This window comes from Tachypleus tridentatus, chromosome 2, assembly GCF_004210375.1.
Source record: "Tachypleus tridentatus isolate NWPU-2018 chromosome 2, ASM421037v1, whole genome shotgun sequence".
In the NCBI taxonomy this organism is placed as follows: Eukaryota; Metazoa; Arthropoda; class Merostomata; order Xiphosura; family Limulidae; genus Tachypleus; species Tachypleus tridentatus.
Genome location: NC_134826.1, coordinates 143,743,877 through 143,764,551, shown reverse-complemented (window position 1 = coordinate 143,764,551; position 20,675 = coordinate 143,743,877). Strand labels below are relative to the sequence as shown.

Genomic DNA, 20,675 nt, shown 5'->3' with positions numbered 1-20,675 from the left:
ATAGGGATTTGTAGTTTGAGTAAATAATGTCTACTGTATTTCTAGTCTTGATTACCAAAAATAGTGATTTGTAGTTTGAGTAAATAATGTCTACTGTATTTCTAGTCTTGATTACCAAAAATAGGATTTGTAGTTTGAGTAAATAATGTCTACTGTATTTCTAGTCTTGATTACCAAAAATAGTGATTTGTAGTTTGAGTAAATAATGTCTACTGTATTTCTAGTCTTGATTAGCAAAAATAGGGATTTGTAGTTTGAGTAAATAATGTCTACTGTATTTCTAGTCTTGATTACCAAAAATAAAGATTTGTAGTTTGAGTAAATAATGTCTACTATATTTCTAGTCTTGATTACCAAAAATATGGATTTGTAGTTTGAGTAAATAATGTCTACTGTATTTCTAGTCTTGATTACCAAAAATACGGATTTGTAGTTTGAGTAAATAATGTCTACTGTATTTCTAGTCTTGATTAGCAAAAATAGGGATTTGTAGTTTGAGTAAATAATGTCTACTGTATTTCTAGTCTTGATTACCAAAAATAGTGATTTGTAGTTTGAGTAAATAATGTCTACTGTATTTCTAGTCTTGATTACCAAAAATACGGATTTGTAGTTTGAGTAAATAATGTCTACTGTATTTCTAGTCTTGATTAGCAAAAATAGGGGTTTGTAGTTTGAGTAAATAATGTTTACTGTATTTCTAGTCTTGATTACCAAAAATACGGATTTGTAGTTTGAGTAAATAATGTCTACTGTATTTCTAGTCTTGATTACCTAATTTTCTTTACGATCCTCATCGTGGGGGCGATATAATGTTGCAGACAATCCAACTATTCGTTGGATAACCGAAAAGTGGTTGGTGATAACTAGCTGCTTTTTTTACTGCCAAATTAGGGAAGGCTAGCGTAGTTAGGCCTTGTGTAGCGTTGCACAAAATTCCAAACCAAACTCGAATGAGTTTCCAACCAGAATAATATAATAATACGTTGTGTGTTGTAATACCCTTTCTGACGCCACCAACCGGATTAGTTCTGGAAAAGTACAGCAGCCTTGAAGTTGCTCGTTGATGTCTGCTTGTTTAATAATATGTTAACAATCAAAGAATGTAACTCAGAATCTCATTGGTCTGCTTCAATCAAAGAGTGTAACTCAGAATCTCATTGGTCTGCTTGTTACCAATTAGCAACGACAATAATTATTTCGAGTCGGTGATTTTATAGTACGAAAACCGATTTGGAATGAAAGTTTGAATTATGGGCTTACAATGCTAAAATCCGAGGTTCGCGTCCCCATAGCAAACAGCGAGCAGGCGGTTCGTTATATTGTTATTGTTTGTAACTAAACCAGAAAGCTACACAATGGACTATCTGTTCTACAGGGTGGCCCGTAAGTCCCTACTCATCCATATATCTTGTGTATCTGTGTGCTGTCCCTCATTCTCGCTGCATACGACATGCGACGCCATGTTCTGTGAGACATTCTCCTCAATATAGCAGGGGTTATTGTTCCAAATGCCGCTGTAACAGATGCCTTCAACTCATCATTAGTATTATAACGTTGTTTACAATAACATATGGATGGGTAGGGGCTTTCGGGCCACCCTGTATGCCCACCGCTGTATTCTCGTGTTGTAAGCCATTGGGGGGAGCGGCCCATTATGTATCTTTACATTAAAAAACAAACTTACTGAATAACAAAAGTAATCGTATGATAAATCGTGATATTATCATTATTCATGGGTCTGGCATGGCCAAGCTCGTAAGGCGTGCGACTCGTAATCTGAGGGTCGCGGGTTCGCGCCCGCGTCGCGCTAAACATGCTCACCCTCCCAGCCGTGGGGGTGTATAATGTGACGGTCAATCCCACTATTCGTTGGTAAAAGAGTAGCCCAAGAGTTGGCGGTGGGTGGTGATGACTAACTGCCTTCCCTCTAGTCTTACACTGCTAAATTAGGGATGGCTAGCACAGATAGCCCTCGAATAGCTTTGTGCGAAATTCTAAAACAAACAAACAAACAAACAATCATTATTCATTGTTGACAACAAACCTGATTTGATTTGCTTTGTCGTGGTAACATCGTTTTAACGAAAAAACAACAACATAAACATATGTTATTTAACCCCTAATTTTAGGGCCTATTAATTAAACACTGTTCCTGAATTTTAGGCATTCGTTTAGAGAGCTCGACTACTTTTGAAGTGCTGATAAATAACAACAACAAAATTAATGGGGCAGGATTGATACGGCTACGAAATAGACGGTATTGGGCGTGTCGTGCATCATCCAAGGATACGTAACGGCTCGTGGACGCCAACAACTTTTGGGTTTCATCACACCCCTACTTCGTATTGGCGTGCCCTTGTAAACTGTCACGTAGTGACCCGGTTTGAAAAGGAAATAGCACGACCTGCATCTTCTCCAAAGTCACGATTCACAGAAATTGAAGAAAGAACTTGGTTTATGTAAATATATTTACATATCCCTTCGCAAAATTACGTGATTTGGTTTTCATCACAACAAAGCTTTAGAATACGTGTAAAATTTCAAACTTTCTCTTTTACAATATTTGTGTATTTAATGCAGTTAGTGTATTATTGTTAAATACAGAGTTAAATAATGGGTTATCTTTATCAATCACGGGTATCGAAACCCGAAATCTGGTGTTGTAAGCCCTCAAAATGTACCGTTGAGCCACTGGAGGGGCTATATATTTAATAAACATCGAAGCTTTTGTAGAAAATTAAAATTTACTTTCAATTTCAGTGTTTTACAAACTTCTTGCATTACAAGGGAGTCTGTCATGACATATTAGAAAGCGCATGCGTGACTTCTATTGTACCAATAGAATGGATTGACGTACAAAAATAATGCATGAAAACTTGTAATTTATCATGAGTTTCTTAGAGTGACTAGTTACAACTGCTAATTTATAGACGAAATAAATTCCATCATGATAGATAGACAGTTACAATACATAGACTTGTATTATTGTTCAGACAAAATCTGAAACATTAATCGAGACTTTCGCTCGTGAGCCGAACCTCCCCGATGTCAACAACAGCGCCTGTGAGTGGCTAAGAGACACCTACTGCTTTTGTATTGGAGATGTGGCCAGATTTCAGGAACAGGCTCTAGGTCACATGACCAGTGCTCTAAGCCGCACCTATTATTCGACTTGTCAGAAACCCATTCCACAAGTTGGTACGCCAGACCTAACAGGCCAGACGAAGGCTCGGAACGAAAATGGTTAACTTGTACAAAAGGAGACTTTTAGGCTTAGCAACAGGGTTGGTAAGTAAAACTGGTATGTGGCGAGAATAGGTTTCATATCTGAATAATGCAAATTAAAGGGGAAATAGTGTTTATTTGATTAAAATTATAACGACAGTAATTAAACAGAAATGTAATTATCATAACTAGTGACAAAGTACTGATTTTTTTTTAATTATAAAATAATATATTCTGAGACAGAAGTATTCGTTGCTTCAATGATAACAACGTATTATGGAACGTAGAAAAAATTCAGATGAGTTACTTTTACAGGGTTCTGAAAGAATAAAAATGTGGCTATCAATCGATGTAGTTAATCCTTCAGTTTATTGTTCGTCTCAGCGGGAAACAGTTATAAGCTTAACTATTATTATATCCTTGTAGCTCCTGACACAGCAGAACCGAGCCCTGATTTAAAAAATAATATACTTTTTTTCTGATAGCAAAGTTGAAATAAAACAACTAATACTCAACAGGTGTTCATAATTATTTCCACCCCTCCCTTCCTCCCGATGCATCCCGTAAGTATTTTTTCCACAGAAATGAAATAGAAACCTTATGAACCGAGCGCTTATGAAAGGTGGACCTTTCTTCTTCAGGGGTAATTTGTATTTCTTCCACAGTACTGTTTGATACTGATTACATTATTATTTAGAATTTTTTGGGCTCTGCGCCACCTATAATTCTGTGCAATTATTATAGCTTATACGTCACGTTACTACTTTAACGTCAGCTTTGTTGTCACAGATGATAATCTAGTGGAGTAACCATTTTTTACTCGGTTGTTACTTCCACCAGTAATATTCCAGTTTTACTGAGATTTTGGACGTATCGATTATTATGAAAATGATTAACCACTTTTGGCATAGGTTTCAAACGCTTTTGTTTCCTTTATCAAAACGCACAATTTGATTGTATAGTTTTTTTGTTGTTTTTTAATTGCATATTTAAAATTAAAATCGCACGATATTCAATTAAATGTGGGGTCAGCGACTTTTAAATATAAATGTAGAAGTTGATAAAAAACCATTTTTTTTTAATTTATTTCGATAAGAAAGGCCCTGAAGGTCTTTCCAGTGTGTTTCTTTTGAAATTATCGCAGAATTAGCTACCCGAGGGCGACCTGCACTAGCCATCCCTAATTTAGTAATGTAAGACTAGATAAAAGATGGCTAGTTATCAACACCCACCGCAAACTCTTGGCTACCGTTTTACCAACGAATAGTGGGAGTGATCGTAATGTTATAACGCCCCACAGCTGAAGAGGCGGGCACGGCATTGCCGGTTAGGGCGTTCAACAAGTAATCCCCGTCACAGCAAACATGCTTGCCCTTTCAGTCGTGGGGGCGTTATAATGTCACACTCAGTCCCATTGTTCGTTGGTAAGAGTACCCCTAGAGTTTGCAGTTGACGGTGATGACTAGCTGCCCTTTCTCTGGTCTTACAGTAATAACTAAATTAGGAACGGCTAGCGTGAGAAAAGCCCTCGTGTAGGCTTACGCGAAATTATAAACAAGCTGTAATTTTTGGTGTGATGGATATTTGATCCTGTGACCCTCAGATTGCGAGTCAAGTGCTCCAGGTCATATGGGGCCTAGTCATTTTAAAACGAAACATAAATTATTATTGTTATTACTGTTGAGCCCAAATGATTTTCTTTGCTTTTGTTTCGAACACTGACGAATCTTATCCATATCGAACGCGACAAGTCGTAAGTTTGTGTGTTTTGAATTTCGCGCAAAGCTACTCGAGGATTATCTGCGCTCGTCGTCCCTAACTTAACAGTGTAAGACTAGAGGGAAGGCAGCTAGTCATCACCACCCACCGCCAACTCTTGGGCTACTTTTTTACCAACGAATAGTGGGATTGATCGTCACCTTATAACGCCCCCACGGCATGTTTGGTGCGACGGGGATGCGAACCCGCGACTCTCGGATTACGAGTCGCACGCCTTAACCCATCTGGCCATGCCGGGCATGTCGTAAGTTTCAGCCATTTTAAATTGCATATATATATATATATATATATATATGTTTAGTTATCACTTCATCCTTAATTGAATAATCACATGTGTGCCCTTTAAAAAAAACACCTTACTTAAGATAAAGTTTATCAATTTTTTGTTTAAGCACAAAGCCACAAAATGAGTATCTATGCTACGCCCACCCCGAGTGCCCCTCCCCATTGTAACAGCGATATGTCTGCAGATTTACGACCCTAGAATCTGGATTTCGATACATGTGGTGGGCAGAGCAGAAATTGCCCGTTGTATTGTTCTGTGCTTAACTTCAAACAATCAAAGAAACATATCCACTGTAAATATAAAACTTTTTTTTTGGCGTTATAAGATCTGTGTTAACTCTGAACCACTGGTAACTTTATTAAATAACGTTATCCTGCTAGCAGTGAATATTACAATAGCTTCGTAGTTGTTGAGTCAGCTGCAAGAAATTTGAAATTATTTGAATTCTTCGATGTTTGTTCACCTTTAAGTTCAAATATTTCTTTTATTAGAACAAGTACCACGTAGTCGTGACGGCCACGTGCACCGTCTGTTCTCTCAAAATTAAGTGTATACAAAGAGAACTGTACTATGTATTGTTAACACTCATTGCTTTCATTTTTCCCTAACCTTTAAGAACTGTACGGCTAGAGGCAACACTTAACAATAAGCTGTGCGTCTCAACCGGGTTGCCCGAGATTCGCGGCATCAGAGACAGTGGAAAAGTCTGAGTGCGTGTGTGTGTGTTGCTCATTCGCCTCAGGTTAAAGGTCTACATGTCGTCAATGGTCTATTACTTAAAACGACGTTTCTCAGAAAAAGACCCATTGTTAGATAAAATAGATTCCAGGGTTCACGTGATTGTCTGTAAGGCGTTTTTAGGAGTTACGACTTAACTGAGAAAAACGAAAACTAGATTCCAAACATAGTCTCGCGATGTTAATTACGCAATGTAAAGAAAAGATTCAAAATGACTCTATTAAAATAGTTATTAGAAGTTTCATTCAATACAAAAGGGAGTCTTCAATAGCTACGGCATTTGAAATTCTTTTAGGCAGGATTAGAGTAATCTGTAACACCTTCCACATCATTTTTTTTAATTAGCTTTATTTTAGTGCATTAACAACACCAAGCGTGGGACGTGCGTATACCTGACTCCATTTTATCGGGCAAAATCTCTACCAACTTGAAACTGAAATTCATTTAGGTGGGACTAAGGTAGATTAATGTGAGACCTTGGGCGTGTCAAGTTCCTCCAGAGTTTAAAACTGTGATTAGATCTGAAATCGGTCAAGTTATGACAGCGCCACAAGCTAAACGTTTGTAGTTTTAAAACAACAACAAAACAAACTCGGAGCCATTGTACGAGTCATTAAAAGTGTGGATTCTCTTATATTGTTTCAATTTATGAGTTGGTGACTCTATGATAGTTGTAAACGTGACTTGCCCCCCTCCCAATAACACAACTGTATGTCTATGGACTTAAAACGCTAGAAACCGAGTTTCGATACTTGTGGTGGGCAGAGAACAGATAACACATTGTTTAGCTTTGTGCTTAAGTTCAAATAAAGTTTTATTTAACAATTTGTAAGTTTTGTTTCATAAGTTAAGGGTTAACATAGTATATTAATGATCTAAGGTAGAAACAAACAAGATTTAGTAAAAACCATAACTGATCAAGAAAGTTTACGATTTTGACCTGTACGTATGAAGTAAAATTTGAATAACTCGCGCGTATACGTACAAAGTTGTTTTAAGCAATATTCTAACATTTTAATTGTGATATTAACTAGAGGGCGCTGATGTTAGGATCAAGCAAGTTTGTGGGAGTAGGCCTAAAAATTTTAAACTTGACGTCACGAAGATCTCGTACATTCGAGAAATATTAAGAGGCAAGAGTAGATCATAAATATTGCATTGTTTTTCTTTCTTCGAGCAGTGAAAGACTTGGATCAGTGTTAGTTACCACGGATATCCAGTTACCAGATTGACTAGCCGTGAAATTGTACAAATGTATTGTTTTGTGATAGTCCTGGTATTTCCGTTTGTTCAATCACACAAACCTACGAGTAAAGGTAACCTGAAGGAAGAAATGAAGTCACTTGTGTGTGCGTGATCTAAAGTTCCATTAGTGGTAACAATTAGGTTTCACGTTACATTTCTTATCATACTTGTATATTTTCAGGTTGTCCTGTAGCTATATTGTAAAGTTTCATTCTGTTTAAGTACTGTGGTTTCAAATTTAGCGAATCATTAAAAACCTATAATTAATGTTTAATAAACATTTGTCAGGTGCAAGTGGATTCTCCACTGTTACAATCCCTATTAAAAATATTATTCTGTCACAACAGACTTAATAAATTTACCAGTAGGTGTCCAGCTGGGATATATGACAAATAATCAGTTTACATTTCTGGTTTTATTTCTCTCGAAATGCTTACTTTTCTGGAGGTTATGTCTATAACCTTCAAGCATACGAAATTGACGTTACCTTTTAACCGACAGTTTACCAGTTTAGTCAAATTGACAAACGTTCCGTTTTCAAATATAAACGCAAATTACACATCAATATTATTAACCAATTTTTGTGTATTAAATAAAACTGTTTATTCTGTTATTTACTTCTAAAGCTCTAGTTTGTTTACAACGTATTTTTCTGCATAACTATCTAAAAATCAAGTGATAGCTGAAATATAAACGCCTTTTCCAGAGGCTGCGCAGTAGGTCTGAAGGCCTATATTGCTAAAAACTAGGCTCTGTGATGGACATAGTACAGATAGCCCCTTGTATAGCTGCTTAGCTATATGGATATTAACACTTTTACTAATAAAGCAGAGAACAACTTTTTCGACCTTCTGAGGTCATCTTCAGGTCGAAACGTTGTTCTCTGTTTTATTAGTATAAGTGTTAATACCCATACCAACCGTCCTGATATGTATTTTTCTTTTAAATGAGTTTCTCGTCATCACGTATGTATCGGATTACAGATCAGAAAAAACCTTGTATATTTTTGTAATGATATATTGGTAAAAATAATGTATGTGTTATAATTATAGTTTTTTTTAAAACATTTCTTATTGTTATTTATATCACTAAAACTGGAGTGTAAGTATATGGATTTATACTTTATGTACAGGTACTTGTAGCTTTATCGCACTGTCAGCCACTAGATGGAGACACTGCAGCAGTTAAACAAAAAAAATTTAAACCTGAGTTTGTCACACCGAAAGTTCAAGGTAAGTTCCACGTCGTTAAGAACGAAACTTTTAAGTGGATTCGAAACAAAGATTGTAGCCATTATTGTTATATATTTTTTCAAGAGTCTATAGTTTGTTTTTAAAAGCAATTACGAACATAATTGATAAGTGGTTGATTGTTATCGACAGTAGTTTACAAAGTATCACGAGAAAAGTTCTCGATTAATTTGTAGTGAATTAGAAATGAATCTGAAGGCTTGTTAACCCTAAAAATCGGAGGTTGGGACAGTATATATAATCCATTGTGTAGCTTGGTGTTTCATAAGAAAGATTGTTTGTTTTTGAATTTCGCACAAAGCTACTCAAGGGCTATCTGTGCTAACCGTCCCTAATTTAGAAGTGTAAGACAAGAGGGAAGGCAGCTAGTCATCACCACCCACCGCCAACTCTTGAGCTACTCTTTACCAAAGAATAGTGGGATTCACCGTAACATTATAACGCCCTCACGGCTGAAAGGGCGAGCATGTTTGGCGCGACGGGATGCGAACCCGCGACCTTAAAATTACGAATCGCACGCCTTAACACGCATGGTCACGCCGGGCCCCATAAGAAAGAAATGAACCAAATAACATATTATAGTGCACATGTACTAGTGTGTTGACATTTTTCTAAAGTTTGTTTTTCTCTTTTGAAAAACACTCCAAAAATCTTATTAACTCGATTATTTTAAACTAAAAATCTTAGATAAATTGGTTATATTCGAAATAACATTTCAAAATATATCACGTGTGTAAATATATGTCTTAACTTATTATAAAGTAATATCAAAATTTGTAAAAGCGTAAAGAAGTATTTAAATACCACTGGAGTAATAACACACACTGGTATGAAACCTAGTTTCATATTTTTACTCCTTGCAACAACAAACTCGCACGGATCGACTTCAACTAGAAATATGCTAATATACAGATACGCGCTCGACCTGAGATTGAATCAATATTGCATAAGCTAAACCTACGTCATAAAGGTCAAATATATACATAATCCAACTTCCTTTAGCATTAGATCGGTCTTGTAAGGAAGACGAATGTGAACATGAAATTGTTCTACTGGGACGTAACATTGGAGTTCGACTTGTAGGTTTTATGGAAATCACTAGGTTCATTGTTGTTAAACGCAGTCATACGAGTTATCTGTGCTCTACCCATTGCTGGTATCGAATTCAATTTTAGCGTTATGAGCCCTTTGTCTTAGCGCTGAGCAACCGAAGATAGACTAGGTTCCTGAAACTACGCCTTAAGATAGACATCACTTTTGTAGGAAATTAAAACTATCCTAGCTTAATGTTTCTTAGAAGCTTTAAATTTCTTATTTCTAAAACATTGTTGATGTAATCATAACTTTGAAATCTGTTATTCTTAAAACATTGTTTATGTAAGTGTACATTTCTAAATGTTCTGTAGTTATTTATGTATGGTCCCAGAGGACATTGTTATTTATCTCACGTATTATTAGAATCCAAAAGAACAGTTAAACAAAACTAATTTGGTGTATTCCAAACTGTGATAACACGTTGGACAGTCGTTGCATTTATTTTGTTGTCTCGCGATGGATCAACAGCAAGCCCATTCTCTATGGCAGGCACAGCACAGATAGCCCATTTTGTGGTTTTGCGCTAAAAACGTTTGGAATTAAACATGGGTATCTAAACCCGGTTTCAAGCGTGGTATGAGTCCGCAGGTATGCCGTTGTACCACAAGAGGTCTCTGAAAAGACGAAAGAAACATTTCTAGTCCACCAGTGGTAAAAAAACACCAAACATTTCGTGTTCATTAATACACTAAAAATAAACATTTCAAGTCCATTAGCGCGCTGAGAAGCACACATTTCACGTCTGTCGGAGCTGAAATATATATCATAATTAACGCCTGTTTGGAATTTCGCGCTCTTCGGATCGTCATATTAAAGAATTTAAAACGATATTTGAATGGTATTTTGTATTTTCATTTCTTAGAAGTATATAAAAAATATCTTGAATGTTTTACTCTTTCATAAACCAGTATATATAATTTTGTACGATTCGAGTACTTTTAATGTTTGCTCTTGCCAAGATCGGTACTGATATTTGTGCCTCGAGTACAATAGTTATGTTCTGAGTGAGTGATTCTTCTAAACAGCTTTTTTTGTTGTTGTTTTTCAATCTGTTCCAATTTCTCTGTAGTTTCTCTATCGTGCAAACCTGATGAAATCGTGGTGACCATGAACTTTACGGAACCTTTTAACGGGGTGGCGCACGCTGGCGACAAAGAAAGTCCGTGCAAACTGAGAGGCAGTGGAGACACAAACTACATTCTCAATGTACCATTGACATCATGTGGAACAAGACACGAGGTGAGCGAACTGCTGCATTCAGTAGAGCTTGTTCAGTTACTGGGGGACAAAGTTTGACTACACGTGAAATTAGGGGCGGGGGGCTAATTCAACTGAGGGCCTTACGCTAGAGCGTAACTTGGGTGTATGCATTAATCAAGTCTGGTTAGAAATGTCTCGTAGAAATTACCATTGGAAGCCCTCCTCCAAATTTAGTGGACGCCCCCCTTTCTTTTTCCCACCAGGGCGTGTCTGTGGTTACACTGATGGCAGTCAACAATTTGTAACGTTCTTGCTTGTTAATATCTTACTAGTGAGATTACTTATGATCTTGTTTCTTTTGAAAGTAGGTTTAATATCTGGTTTATTAGTAATAACGCTAGCCGCCTCTACTTTTTGACTTTTCACTTTAGAGGGAAGGCAACTAGTCAACACCGTCCTCCGTAAACTTTCGAGCTATTCTCATCAAATAGTGAAAAATTTCCTTCACTCTTATAACGCATCCACGGACCCATAGTGCGGAGTACATTTTAGTGGCAAAGAGACGCGAACCATGGGCTCTCGGATTTACAATCGGGCGTGTTAATCATTAGGCCATACCAGGTTCGTGCTAAGCAGAATCACTCAGCTTGCAAGGCATTTTATATACTTATTTATAAACTTATTTATATACTTATTTCCAAAAACTATTAAACTGTTTTGATAAAAGTGCATTTTTCTCGAACTTGTCTACTAATGTACGAGATTTATAGAAACCATTAATAGTTATAATGTTAATTACTAATGAAAAAATTGTATTTTGTCACCACCTAGTAGTTTAGGGTTAAAGTATAAATGTACTAAATGAGGGTGTGGTTGATCGCGAACGTAAAACTTACTAATTTGTTTATTTTGAATTTCGCGTAAAGCTACACTGTGCTGGCCGTCCCTATTTTAGCAGTGTAAGACTAGAGGGAAGGCAGCTAGTCATCACCATCCAGCGCTATTTCTTGGACTAATTTGTACCAACGAATAGTGGGATTGATCGAAACATTATAACGCCCCCCACGGCTGAAAGGGCGAGCACGTTTGGTGCGACCGGGATCTTACTAATTTTAGACAACTGGTTTGTTTGAAAAGTTTTTGTGGAAACGTATTCAAAAACACTGTGCTAGCCTTTCCTATATTTCAAGTGATACACTGAAAGGAAAAGGCAGTTAGTCATCACCACCCACCGCTATCTCTTGGGCTACTCTTTTACCAACGAATAATAAGGAATTATATACAAAAACCAGGTTTTGATACCCGTGGTGGGCAGAGCACAAATAGCCCATTGTGTAGCTTTGTGCATAATTACCAACAAGCAGTCCTACGTCACGGTCCCAGTGGGTCGACGGTAAGTCAACCGGTTTGCAACGCAAAAATTCTAGTTTTCATACCCGCAGTAAATAGAGCACAAATACCCCACTGTGTAGCTTTGTGCTTAAGAACCAAACTAATCAATCCTATATTGTAGTGGGTGTTATTTCCCTGACAACTTTTAGTTCTTCGCGACTCAGATCTGGAATTACTAAACTTTATATACAATTTTTGTTATAAGATATTAGTTACTTTAAAATAGTTTTAAACCAAGAAATTATATAACACATGTGCATTACTGTATCACACACACACTGAGTCTGAAAGAGTGCCATTAGAATATTGTAAACCGTCAAGCCAGTACTAGGCCTTAAAACCTTTCTGGTTTTCCTTATGTTTTCAATTTAAAATAAAGTTCTCATGATTCTAGGACTTTGTTTGCTTTTTCACACTTCTATTTGTAGATAATTCGAACTCACTATGGTATAAAATTGTTATATCCCTTTCAGGCTACAGTTCTCTTGCTGTGTTTAAAGTTTTTTATTGTTTATTGTCATATACTGTTTGTTTTAGAATATTTACCAAATAAGACAAAAGTTGAAACTGCCTGTCGTGGAGACACAAGTGTAATCCATTCTACATGGTTTCATCATGATTACTCTGCCTAAACAATCTCAAAGAAAGACAAAAGTTTGTGCATATAACCGTTATAATTTTGAACTGATAGCGAAGTAACTTCTGAGAGTTAACAAATAACATTGTTATAGTTAGTAAGTTTAAGCCTAACAGTGTAATGTAAACTGAATGAAATATTAAGTTGTTACACCAAGAAAGTCAACTGGGAAAAATGGGACATCTGGGAGGTAGAAGTTGTTGACACGTACACTTGTCATGGAAGTCTGTGTCATGAATCGCTTGGTAAGTCACAAATGCCGCTGTTATGATACTTAGAAAATACAGGGTGGCCCGTAAGTCCCTACCCATCCGTATATCTTATGTATCCAGTGTATCTGTGTGCTGTCACCAGTATTCTTGCGCTCATGTACCCACGTACTTGTCACAATACGCTCTACATCGGCCATATTTCTCTGAAGCAAAAAGAAACAAATTTATAATACATGCGTAATTTAATAATATATGGATGGGTAGGGACTTACGGGCCACCCTGTATATGTGCTATATCTTGTGGTCAGGATTTGTGTTTTAACAAAGAGTTTAAAGGTTAAAAGAAGTCTTAATCCATTTACCTCGACGTACGATTTATGTACAACAAACCAAGTGAAAACAAAACAAAAAAAAAAAAAATCTCTTAGGTGACGACAGGGAAAAGTGGAAAATTTTCATCTAGTTAGTTAGTTCTTAAGTAATACTATAGGTGGAGTCCCAAGTTGAAAAGAAATTATTAAGACTTTTCGTGATGACTAGAAACCTATTTGAAATAATAAAAAAATGTGTTATCAAGACGGCTGGTATGGCTATTAAAACTTTAATTAAAATAAGCATTATTTAATTAAAATTTTAATAGCCATACCAGTCGTCTTGATAACACATTTATTGTGGCATACAACGCTTTTTTTTTTTATAAATAAAACACCTGAAGTCGTTAGATTTTCATACTGATGAATTTGCGATTTGTTTTCGTAGTTTCATGAAACTCGGGGCTGATATGCGAGAATAATTTTAAAGTCACAATAAAATTTCAGATGTGATAATTCAAATCAAGATAAAATCTTGTCACCTGGTATTAACTATTGAATATTTTGACGCAAAGGTTATCACTTACTGGCTAATTTATGAAAGTAATTTTGTAAGAAAAACATCTCCAAGCACAAAGGTATGTTTAGATAATGTTAAAAGTTCAGAATATTACGTTATTCGGCTACTATCACTCGCCTCCATTACAACAGGTTTCAAACTCCTTCCAAGCGCCACTTGTGCATGTTTTATATTCAACTCTAATGAGCTGTTACACAGTCTAATATAAACGTTTGTATAAATGTATTTAATTTAAGGCAGTGAATTTCTAGAGTAAATGAAATTATAATTAAAGCAATTAGAAGTAGAAATGTACATATCATTAATGTGAATCTTTTCTTTGTAATGTGAGCAGTTTTACAACCCCCGTAGTAAGAATACCTTGAAGTGTCTTCAAATGTCGAAGGACATACCATTTCTGAATCCACAGGTAACTGACCTGGCTTATTGTTCTGAGGGTAATAACCGAATGCTAAGTCACAATTACCTGCTCTTGCTCGTTCCTCTGAGGGTAGTACCCTCATATTGACTGGTTCCTAAGCCTAATCTGCTTGCTATAGCTCCTAATTCTGAAGATGTCAGTTGGTTAATCTCCTTGAGCATGTAACAGATTTATTAAAGTGGAATATAAACATTATCAGGTGAAATACATTTCAGAAAATATTTGCTGCAATAATTCGAATGCTTGTTTGTTTTTGAATTTCGCGCAAAGCTGCACGAGAGCTATGTGTAAACCCTCACTGGTACCACGTGACGAAACGTAAGAATTTGGTGAATGTTGCCAAATTACTTCTATGTATTTGACTCGGAACTGATCCAGTTTGATTTTCCAAACAACAGTGCTATCTATACGAACAACGTAGAGTTCTGCTTTAAGTAATATCACTGTGAAAGGTCTTTATAACAGTTAAGAATGCGATATTATTGGACCACCTGTCCATTGTGTCATCAGGAGGAACAAAAACAGCTGTGTGATATTAATACACTTAATACATTATTTTGTATTCTCTGGGAAACAGACCTCAGATTTAGAAAAGTTAAAGATTACTAAATGTTACAGATAATTTGAGTAAAATGCTTCTTCTAACAACAATCATTTAGAAACAAAACACTGATGCACAGTTTGCTCAAGAAAGAGGATTCTTGAGGCGAAGTTATATTGCATTCAATACTCTCTAACGATATTTGCCACTTACTGTATTGGCAAGAATGTTTTTACAAGTTGAGGTTCAAGTAATCTGTTTTTGTTTTTTTTTTTACATACCTTTATATCCATAAGGTAACTTAAAGTTTACGCAAAAATACACATTAATGGAATGTTATATATATGTAATAATCCGGAGACGAACAGTAAAGGGGGAAGAAACACGAAAAAGTGGATTTCTTTGTTTATTTTTTTGAAATTCGCGCAAAGCTACACGAGGACTATCTGCGCTAGCCGCCCCTAATTTCACAGTGTAAGACTAGAGGAAAGGCAGCTATTCATTACTAATCACTGCCAACTCTTGGGCTACTCTTTTACCAACGAATAGTGGAATTGACCGTAACATTATAACGCTCCCACGGCTGAAAGGGCGAGCATGTTTGGTGCGACCGGGATTCGAACCCGCGACCCTCAGATTACGAGTCGAACGCCTTAAACCACCTGGCCATGCCGTATTTACTTTAGTTTCAGTTACTTTAGTAAATTTACATAAGCTGGCAATGTGACAGACGGACATGTTTGTTGTATTAAGAAAACAACCTATATTTTTTGAAAGCCAGTTTGTAATCGATTTTTCATTATGTAAACGTTTTTTATTTATTTTTTCCTCTTATTATGCCCAGCAATCATCGGGTAATTTTATCAACACATTAACCATCCGTTTCCATCCTTCGCTGGAACTAGAAGGAGACGAGATTAAAACAATCATTTGTAAATTTCGCACTGGATCCATCAACGTGGGATAAAACAATCTGAACCACTACTTGGGGGAAAAAAGGACAACACCAAGCAACTACGGTGTTTTAACTTGTTCCTTGAAAACAGTAAAGGGTCTAATGGTGTGTTATATAAGATTTAAGATTTCTTTGGAAAAAAAAACGCGAAAAAACACCAAAAATGTTTCGTTCAAAAGGATCATTGTGGTACTAAAGGGAATACATGTAATGAATTGTGTTAAATAAATTCCGGTGAATAAAAAAAAATTTCTTGTTTGTGTATTTGATCAGTAATATTGACTTCCGCGATGACGAGAAACCTATCTGAGTAATGACTTCCGCTCTGATGTAATTTCCGGAAGAGGTTGCGCCTTAACTTGTCTGAAAATGGTAAGCTGCGAAACAACAGATACGATTGCGGTAATATAATGATTTAGATTATGACATTAAAAGTTTTTAAAATAAATCAATAGTGTTCCTACTTCTTACACTAAAAGTCTGACTTGTAAATTACTTAAATGTGTCTGATAATGCTTAACTCACTCGTCTAATCTTATCCACATTTTAAATGCTGTCCACATGTTATGAGTGATTTTGATAAAACGTTGTAAATTCTAAATCATCATATGAGTGAGACTTTTATAATTTCCAACTGAAAGTACTTTAAGTTTGGTATTATTTTCGTTATTAAAATCGCAAAAAACTTTTCTATTTTAAATTTGAAAAACATTCACGAAACAGTTAGAGACCAAAATAACCTCTCTCGACTTCCTCTGTCATCTCTTTACTGATTTGTAATTTGCTGATGAGATAAAGAACCACAGTAAAATATATAACTAAGTTATTTAAATTTACTCTGAGTTTTATTACCCAGTGAGATACATTTACATAACATTATTGATTGTTGTTTAAATTTTTTTTATTGTTATAGCAAATATATTATAATGAACTTCACTAAAATCTTTGCAAGGTTCAAATATACAGTGATTTTTTTTTATTCTCAGAACAAGTAAGAAAGTGAGAGAGAAAACAAAATCAAAAATCTTATTTAAAGTTAAGATATTTTTTTTGAAATCCACTTCAAATATTTTAACGGTTACTGTAAGACTTAACTTTTATACAATCAAAATTATGATACGAACGAAAAGAAGAAAGATACATGCATTAAACAAGGATTTGGTTATCGTACTTAAACTATGAGCCTATTTTTGCATCTATTAGGTCATTCCGTAAGTTATGTCTGAAAATTTAATACAGAAAGTGCATCATCATTTCTGTCTTTGTAGAAGGTTTTAATGACTAAAATATGTAGTAGAACGTGTATAAAAATGTTCAGATAAATAAAAGAAACTAACCCAACACCACTTTTTGATATCATTAATCAAATAAACCCTTATGAAGATGTATGTGTCTGAGGAGCACATTAGACATATAATGATTTATGAGTTTGAAAAAAGAAAAAGTGTAGCAGAAACTACACGAAACATTCAAGGTGTTTATGGTGCGGAGTCTCTCAATGAAAGAAAATGTCGAAGGTGGTTTCAGAAGTTCAGATCAGGTGACTACAGCTTAAGTGATGCGTCACATTCAGGTTGTCCTGTTGAGTTTAATGATGACTTGCTGCTAGCTGAACTTGATGAAAATTGTGCTATAACAGTTGAAGAACTAGCACAGAAGTTTAATTCAACCCATCCAATAGTTCACTGTCATCTGCAACAGCTTGGAAAGATATCAAAACTTGGAAAATGGGTCTCCCATGACTTAACAGAAGCCAACCTCAAAGCAAGAGTGGACATTTCCATTTCTCTGCATTCTCATGAACGTAACTCCCCTTTGTTGGAGAGGTTAGTGACTGGAGTTGAAAAATGGATATTTTATAAAAATGTTTAGCCCTGGAGACAACGGCTTAGTGCAGGTAAACTGGCTGAAGCACAGCCCAAAATGGACCTCCACCCTAGAAAAGTCTTGTTGAATGTTTGATGGGATATTGTTGGTGTGATCCACTTTGAGTTGCTGCCACTCAATGTAACGACTACATCAGACTTCTGTTGTCAACAGTTAGATCACTTGAATGTTGCATTGAAAGAAAAGAGGCCTGCTTTGATCAACCATAAAGGTGTTGTGTTACACCAGGATAATGCATGGCCCCATACAGCAAGGATCACATCTACAAAGATTGAAGAGCTAGACTGGAAAAACTTCCACATCCTCCTTATTCTCCAGATCTTGTCCCTTCTGATTATTATCTGTTCCAAAGTTTGCAGAACTATCTTGATAGAAAAGAGCTTGGAACACATGAAGATATCAAAACTACCCTCTCTACATTCTTTTCCTCCAAACCCCAAGAATTTTATATGTGACATTCAGAAGTTTGTGAATCATTAGCAGGAAGTAATTAATAATAATGAAACATACATTAATGATTAAATAACATTAAAAGAGTTTGAAATCCTTTCTCTTTTTCTGAAACTAAAATGGACATTACTTAAGGGACCATCTGTACGTTATAAAAACGCTTCGAAATATTTTGTAAAGCCCCTTTTTGTACATAATTAGTTAAATACGACTTATAAAGAGGTTAATATACAATGAAGACGTGTATGAAAACAGTTAATTCAAACATAATCACACGTTTAATTGTTACAAAACTAGCTTTATGATTTTTATCATTATGTCTCACCATCACGAAGATGAGTTATAAAGATTTCAACCGATGGTCATTATATGGCAGCACATATTATAACTTCTTATTGGTTAAGTTTTATGTTAAAAGTTATCAAACAGGTTTATGACATTGGTGTTCGTGTTGACTCCTTGCGTTTGACCTAATTGTAATTAACATTCGTTTTCAGCAAGAAAGTCAAGTATCGCACGTAAAATAATAAAATAATTTATAACTATAATATATTTATATATAAGATATTATCATTACTGTCCAGGCGCCGCTAGTGTAGTGGTATCATGCAACATTTCCATTATTACCACCTGGGTTTGAATCCCGGGCGCCCCAGTTCACGTTCAAGTGCTTCACTATGACGACATTAAAAGAACGTATTCTCCATGTTTCCTTTTCTCAGGTCACTAAATGTTGAACTGTGTGTGATACACAAACATTATCAAACATGCAAAGAGATTCGACGTCACTAGATGGTGCAGATATATAGTAATGACATTTTGTGTTTTGATTTCACTTCAAGACGCCCCCAGTGGCACAGCAGTATGTCGTTAGAAACCGGGTTTTGATACCCAAGGTGGGCAGAGCACAGATAGCCTGCAGTGTAGCTTTGTACTTAACTATAAAACAAACACTCGAGAGTTTTTAGACCTTAGGTAGTTTAACAGAATAAGACATTCACACAATTGTAAACAGCACGTATTTAAGGATAAGTTAAAAACAAAATAAAAAAATTTCACTAAAAATTAGTTTATTTTTCAAATATTATGTTTAATGCGTAGCTGTTGGTATCAAATGGTTATATATAGAATACAACGTTTCATTTGAAGTAACACACGTTATATCAAATGACGAATTTCAAATTACAAAATTAGGAGCTTTATATAACTGGTTAGGGTTATAAGATAAACGATATAATACTATCTTGACCATAATATATATTTGACAAATGAAAAAGAACGTCGTGCCGTACGAAGAATCTGATTGGTTCTGACTGAGTTCTTAGACATAAATCTAGAATTATAAATCATCACATTGATGAAACCATTTTAATAATTTCATATTGTTAGAATTTAAACTATTCTGTGGATTATTTTGTAATATTATACAAACTCAGAAATAAAAATAGCTTCTCCACTTTACATACTGACTTATAATATGACATAGAGATTATGAACCAATACTATAATTTAAACGTGTAATGTTTTTCAAAAGACGATTCTAGTCACTTTGTATGATATATTTGGACAACATTAGTGATTATTTGAAAAAAAAAATTATTGTGATAATAAATACGTTATAATTAATTTCATCGAAATATATATATATATATATACAAGGTTCAAATCTACAGCTATGTTTCCAATATGAATTTCAAAGTAAGGTAGTGGAACATTTTATGTCAAAATAATAACAATTACTTTTCATGCGGAACAAGATTAAACAAAAATTCGTATTTATAAGTTTCAACTATTTTAAAATTATTACACGAACGGCAAGAAGGCAACATACAATGAACAAGGGTTTGGCTATTATACTGAAAATGTTAGCCTTGTTTCTATTTTTTTTTTTATATATCCAAAAGGCAACTTAATCATTTTCATAAAGCTCGTTGTTACGTATAATTAGATCGGTGCAAATAACTAATTAAAACCTGTTAAAAAATTTGGACTAGCCAGCGACATCAAAACCGTCTCCAAATAACATTTTCCAGAGAGTAAGTTATTTGTCACATTCAACAATAGACAACATTCAATTCAAAGAAACAAATAAAACGTTTGAATTACAACTGAAATCAATATACTAAAAATAACCACACGTATAATTTTGTTATATTCATAAAACAAACTTTGTGATTTCTTAGTTTCTGTTTATTTATAGCTTAGCACAAAACTATATGACAGATTCTTCGTGATCACGGTACAAATAGTTCAACATAAAATTGTTAGAGGACAGCACATGCGGCAGCATGTGAATTACCTGTATTAAGTTACATCAGCTGCCAAACATGTTTTCTTGATTTTATTATTGATTCAGATTTAACTATCTACTATAAAAATTAACAATTAAAGTCTGATAAACGTAATCATAAAACAATTTATAAGTAGTATTCATATAATTTAAGTAATATAGCATAATATAATACCAA

General features: G+C 35.1%; 1 protein-coding gene across 1 annotated transcript; it reads left to right on the top strand.

Moving 5' to 3' along the window:
• Positions 1-3,033: 3,033 nt before the first annotated feature.
• On the top strand, positions 3,034-16,119 carry LOC143245275 (uncharacterized). Its single transcript, XM_076491438.1, has 4 exons — positions 3,034-3,291; positions 8,409-8,508; positions 10,691-10,860; positions 15,760-16,119. The coding sequence occupies exons 1-4, from the start codon at positions 3,244-3,246 to the stop codon at positions 15,880-15,882; spliced, it is 441 nt and encodes a 146-aa protein (XP_076347553.1). The 5' UTR covers positions 3,034-3,243; the 3' UTR covers positions 15,883-16,119.
• The last annotated feature ends 4,556 nt before the right edge of the window (positions 16,120-20,675 follow it).

What these genes read in the sequence shown, in the direction of transcription:
- LOC143245275 (XM_076491438.1), top strand. Translation starts at nt 3,244, where the DNA reads ATGGTTAACTTGTACAAAAGGAGACTTTTAGGCTTAGCAACAGGGTTG. An exon ending in TAGGCTTAGCAACAGGGTTG is followed by an intron (nt 3,292 to 8,408) that starts GTAAGTAAAACT and finishes CTTTATGTACAG; the next exon opens with GTACTTGTAGCTTTATCGCA. An exon ending in TGTCACACCGAAAGTTCAAG is followed by an intron (nt 8,509 to 10,690) that starts GTAAGTTCCACG and finishes ATTTCTCTGTAG; the next exon opens with TTTCTCTATCGTGCAAACCT.